General features: G+C 37.5%; 1 protein-coding gene across 1 annotated transcript; it reads left to right on the plus strand.

Annotated features, from left to right (window-relative positions):
• The first annotated feature begins 891 nt into the window (after window positions 1-891).
• LOC122140686 (tripartite motif-containing protein 16-like) lies at window positions 892-5,063 on the plus strand. Its single transcript, XM_042745328.1, has 7 exons — window positions 892-1,087; window positions 2,222-2,816; window positions 2,916-2,990; window positions 3,087-3,320; window positions 3,407-3,557; window positions 3,670-3,729; window positions 3,981-5,063. The coding sequence occupies exons 2-7, from the start codon at window positions 2,226-2,228 to the stop codon at window positions 4,523-4,525; spliced, it is 1,656 nt and encodes a 551-aa protein (XP_042601262.1). The 5' UTR covers window positions 892-1,087; window positions 2,222-2,225; the 3' UTR covers window positions 4,526-5,063.
• Window positions 5,064-5,719: the final 656 nt, after the last annotated feature.

A 5,719-nucleotide genomic window follows, 5' to 3' on the forward strand; every position in this document is an offset into this window, starting at 1 on the left:
TATACTGTTTGCCGGCTTTATGATCTGCAGCTCCTTAACCCATCCATTTGTGAACTGCACATGAGACTCCAATGACTTGTAGCTTCGGAACTGTTCTGAAGTGTAGGCGCTCACAAAACAAACAAGGTAGCCGAAGATATCTGTAATGCAAAAGTGCAGCAGCAACTCGTCGTCGGTGCTCCACTCTTTGTTGGGATTTTCATATTGATCCAAACCGTTAATAGTGCCGATTTTGTCCACATACCGATCCCTGGCATCCCTACTTAGCGTATCCCTGTAAATCCCACAACCTTTTCGCGATTTTAACATATTTTTTCTTTCTCCCAACTCTGTTTCTTCTCGTTCGACTTGCTGTATGTTTACATTCACGACGCCATCAACATGGCCGCCACGTCCCAGAATGCAACGCGGCGCCCAAGCCCTATAGGCAGATAAAAGTGCCAGCAACCAGAAAAAAAAGTTGCTGCGTTTAAAAGAAAAACTTGGGCGAAAAAGTCCGCCTTAACATTCTGATCCCGCTGATTCTGATTCGGATGCCATCAAGCGGTATCTCTGGTCGTAATCAGTCCTTCACTGACCAATCAGCGTTCATTAGCAGAATTCTAGCGTGTTATGGGCAACAACAACTCAACCTGTAAGAAATCGAAAGGACATAAGTACTCGTTCATTTAACTTTCGACCTATAATCCATGTTGAACTTGCAAAACCTACAATCACATCTGAAATTTCTCAACGGCAATCGGGTGAAAGGGACAAATTTAGCCGTCTAGCCCCATAGACTCCCATTCATTTTGCACTCATGGCGATCGCCCCCAGTGGAACTCTGGTGGAACTGCAACCAAAATTCGGTACAATAGGACTTAATAGGGAGTGGGAAGGCTCTCCGTAGACGGGCTCTGGCATGACTTTCATTTAATGTAGATCAGGTGACTCTCCTGAAAGCGGAACGTGTCAGACTCCACGCCTCTATTTACCGATCTGAAACACCGCAAATACCTTCAGATTGATCGACGGATCATTTGCCCATCGTTCAACTAAAGAGTCAAACAAAACAGACTGTAAACACTAACAGAACGCGCTGATCGTGGTGAGTTTCTCTATAAAAGACGATTTCTTCAGAGAGATAGTTCAGAGTCTGACTGAGTCTCGTGTAAGTTCACAGCTAAGTTTTTAATATGACGGTATTGGGTTCTTTATTGAGGTTATATTCGAGTTATATAGCTGTTTTGTGTGTTTTGTTATCGCATTCTGAATGTAGGTAATTGCTGAATTCGACAAAGCGAAAGTAAACACAGAACGCTTAATTTATAATATAGAAAATAGAAGTACTCAGTTTGTTTTGTAAGCATGTCTTTAGTAATATTAATACATGCCATTTTTTGTCACTAATCAGCCTGCTTCCAACACATTAAAACATAATAATGCACTACAAGTGTAAACATTAAGTTAAATGGACTTTGGTTCATGGTTTAATTAAATGGTTTGGTTCAACTTTTAAACAAAAACTTTAAGTCTTTTTAAAAAAAAAAATCATCTATTTTTTTTTTTGTGGCACTGTTGCACTGCATTACAATAATATAAAGTGTTTATAGGTGGTTACAATGTTAACTCCTACTGGAACATTATGAACATGGTTTCTTCACCACATTTCCATCCAATCACATTCCTAAACCCCTGTAGAAAGTTCAGTGCTTGTATAACTTCATTAAACATTTTTCTACATAGTGCTTGTTTGTGTCGAAAAAAGATTATTCTTATATAAATGTAATCACAGTTAATAACTTTATTTAATTATTCTGCTAGATTTGTCACTCAGCTTCTGTATTTTTAAACTTTCATTATGTGTTTCCATGTTTTTTTTTTTTTTTGGTTATGCATATTCGCCTGTTTTGAGTCAATATACTAGGCAACAGTGATTATCTCTCACGTCTTATCATAATCCAGTTATGATATTGTAATGTAATGTGATTTGTAATATTTTGTGGCATGGTTAATGCTAGTATTAGTACAGAAATCAGTATGCAAAGATATAAATTATATTTAGTTCAGGCTATTTTAGTGTTTTAGGCAATTTTGTCATCTAAACAGTGTAGTCATTAAAAAACACCAGAAATGAACAATTTACAGTCTTCACTCCCTACAGTAAAACCTGTTTGATAAGTATGTAATCAATCAGGAGGATATATAAGCTCTCTGTGGATCTCTGTGTGTGTTCATACAGTGAAATGGCAGAAGCCAGTATCTCGTGGGCTGAGGATCAGTTCATGTGTCCAGTGTGTCTGGATCTCCTGAAGGATCCAGTGACGATTCTATGTGGACACAGTTACTGTATGAGATGCATCTCAGGTTGCTGGGACGAGGAGGATTGGAAGGGAATCTACAGCTGTCCTCAGTGCAGACAGACCTTCAGTCCAAGACCAGTTTTAGGTAAAAATGTGGTGTTTGCTGAAATGGTGGAGAAACTGAAGAAGACGAGACTCCAAGCTGCTGCTCCTTCAGTTCATCACCCTGGATCTGGAGATGTGGATTGCGACTCCTGCACTGGAATTAAACAGAAAGGTGTGAAATCTTGTCTGGAGTGTCGTATCTCTTACTGTCAAAATCACCTTGAACAGCATGAGAATCTCTTCAGAGGTAAAGGACACAATCTGATGGATGCCACTGGACAGCTGCAGGAGATGATTTGCCCTCAACATGATAAAATGCTGGAAATTTACTGCCGTACCGACCAGCAGTGTATCTGTATGCTGTGCTTAGTAGACAAACACAAAAATCATGACACTGTATCAACTGCAGCAGAAAGAAAAGAGAAACAGGTACTGCTCCTTACTGGATCTAATAATAAAAAAAAACAATTACTGACCCCAGTCTGTTGAATGGTAGTGTTGATTTAATCATAGTTTTGTTTTCTGCAGAGAGAGTTGCAGAGAATAATCCAGCAGAAAGAGAAAGATCTCCAGGAGCTGAGAGAGGCTGTGGAGTCTCATAAGGTGAGTTTGGAGAAGAAGAAAAGTTTGAGTGACTCCTCCAGTGCTTTTAGTCCCACTGAAACCCACTGTGTTGTTGTAATGTGTGTTTTATAACAGCGCTCTGCACAGACAGCAGTGGAGGACAGTGAGAGGATTTTCACAGAGCTCATCCGCTCCATTGAGAGACATCGCTCTGAGGTGACGCAGATGATCAGAGATCAGGAAAGAGCTGCAGTGAGTCGAGCTGAAGAACAACTGGAGCGACTGGAGCAGGAGATCAATGATCTGAGGAGGAGAGACGCTGAGCTGAAGCAGATTTCACAGACAAATGATCATGTTCATCTCCTCCAGGTAACAGAGATCTTCTTAAACACAGGACTGAGGACTTCAACAAGCGTTTGTGATTAGAGAGACTGTTTTTGTCTTTGTTACTGTAGAGTTTGCAGTCTGTCTCTCTCTCTGGATCTACAGACAGCTTCGAGGTCAGTTCTCATCTGTCTTTTGATGATGCAGTGAAATCAGTCTCTCAGCTCAGAGACAAACTGCAGCAGTTCTGCATTGATGACATAAAGAAGATATCTACAAGAGGTAAACACTGATTTATTCTCAGAAATGAGTTCAACACCATTCATTAAATATATAAACGGCTATAAGTTTAATTTCTTCTTGACATGAGAATTAATCTCCAGATGTTTTGTAGTGAAAACCATCCAGGTCATTCTGACTCCTGAATATCAGACCAGAGAGGAGTTTCTACAGTGTGAGTTACTTTGAATAATTCACACAAGTCTAAACTTGAGTCTGACTGCTTTATGCTAATATTAAAGAATTTCATTTTACTATGTGTAGCTTTTTAAAATACATTGGCTTGATGAAAATAATGGTAAACGAATCTGACACGAAATGAAAAACTTTTTTAAACGTGTCTTTATCATTATAAAACTTAAACAGACCAGCTAAAGTGTAATATTAATGATGGAAGGTCATGAATGATTATGTGTTTTCCATCAGATTTCCGTCAGCTGACTCTGGATCTAAACTCCGTGAGTAATGGGGTTCATCTGTCTGAGGGAAACACAGTGATGAGTTACACTAAAACACATCAGGGTTATCCTGATCATCCAGACAGATTTGATTATTGGTGTCATGCCTTGTGTAGAGAGAGTTTGACTGGACGCTGTTACTGGGAGGTGGAGTGGAGCAGCAGTGATGAGGAATCAGGAGTAGATATATCAGTGGTATATAAGAGCATTAGGAGGAAGGGAAAGGAAGATGAGATTGATGCTGGACGTAATGATCAGTCCTGGAGATTGTTCTGCTCTCCAAACTATTGCTCATTCTGGCACAATAACATCGAGACCGTCCTTCCTGTAACTCAAATTTCCAGTAGAATAGGAGTGTATGTGGATCACAGCGCAGGGATTTTGTCCTTCTACAGCATCTCGGACACAATGAGTCTCATCCACAGAGTCCAGACCACATTCACTCAGCCGCTCTATGCCATGTTTGGACCTTATACGTACTCAAGGCTGAAACTGTGCCATCTTTTTTTTTAGTAGTCAAAAATAGCACTAGTGAATGTGTATTAAACACAGAAATATTACGAGTAAATGAATGTCTCATTAAATCAATATAATAATGGCTGTGTAAGAGCTAATAATGCATGTTGAAAATGTGATGTAGAAATATGATGGGACTCCTGTTTGACTGTCAAAAGTATCTTTTAAATCTCAGAGTAAACTATTTTGAATAATACAGTGGTAAAAATTATTTTTTAAGTAACTGGTTTTCTGCACTGATTACTCAAATGTGGTCTGATCTTAATATAACTTACAACTGTAGATTAACACTATCTGACATAATAACACAAATAATTTAACTTTTCATAATTTTTTTTATTAAATACAGTGAGTATTCATTTACATTTCAGGGTGGAGAATGAAAGTGAACCCTTGGATTTAGTAATAGATTGTATATGGTTCACAAACTTATTTTTGCCTCTGTATATCCAAACATTGTCTTCTCCTGCATGTTGATAATTCACAGTTTTGCTAACAGGTGTTTTGTTGAAAAGTTGTGCTTGATGCAAACAAAGTTTATTTTTCAACAAACATTAAATTGTTTTATTCTTATTATAACACCCTTATTACTTATTTTATATTGCTAAGAAAATAAAACATAAGATAAAATAATGCCCCCCCCCCCCCACAAAAAAAAAAAAAAAAATAGAATAAAACATTAGTAATAATGTCAAATATGAGATATCAGCAAGTTAAAAGGAGAGGACAAGCTTTTGCTTTTGCTTGTTTGAATATATGAACTTTGTCCTTTCATTTACTGTAGTTTAGGTGCTGCTTGGAAATGCCTCCCAGAAAACACAAAACATTATTATTTTATAAAAATTATTTTGGTTGCAGTTAGGTAATGTTTAGTACAAGTTTTTAAAAATGTTTTAGAAACCACACGTACAAGACTACTACTACTACTATAAATAATAATAATTATAATAATGTTACCAAAATAAAATATTTTTAAAAACTTTGTGAAAATACCAACCTGATACTGTAGTAGAGAAACATATTCTAGGTCTTGCAAACAATATTCAAAGTTGGAGTTCCAGAAGACAAAATAAGACTTAATTGGAAGAAACAACAAAGCCGAGAATGCCCTACAAAGGCAAAAGACCTTAACTAGAGTGTAAAACTGAGAAAAATGCCTAAAAAAATTATTTGTCCAGACAAATTAATTAT

This window comes from Cyprinus carpio, chromosome B19 (assembly GCF_018340385.1).
Source record: "Cyprinus carpio isolate SPL01 chromosome B19, ASM1834038v1, whole genome shotgun sequence".
In the NCBI taxonomy this organism is placed as follows: domain Eukaryota; kingdom Metazoa; phylum Chordata; class Actinopteri; order Cypriniformes; family Cyprinidae; genus Cyprinus; species Cyprinus carpio.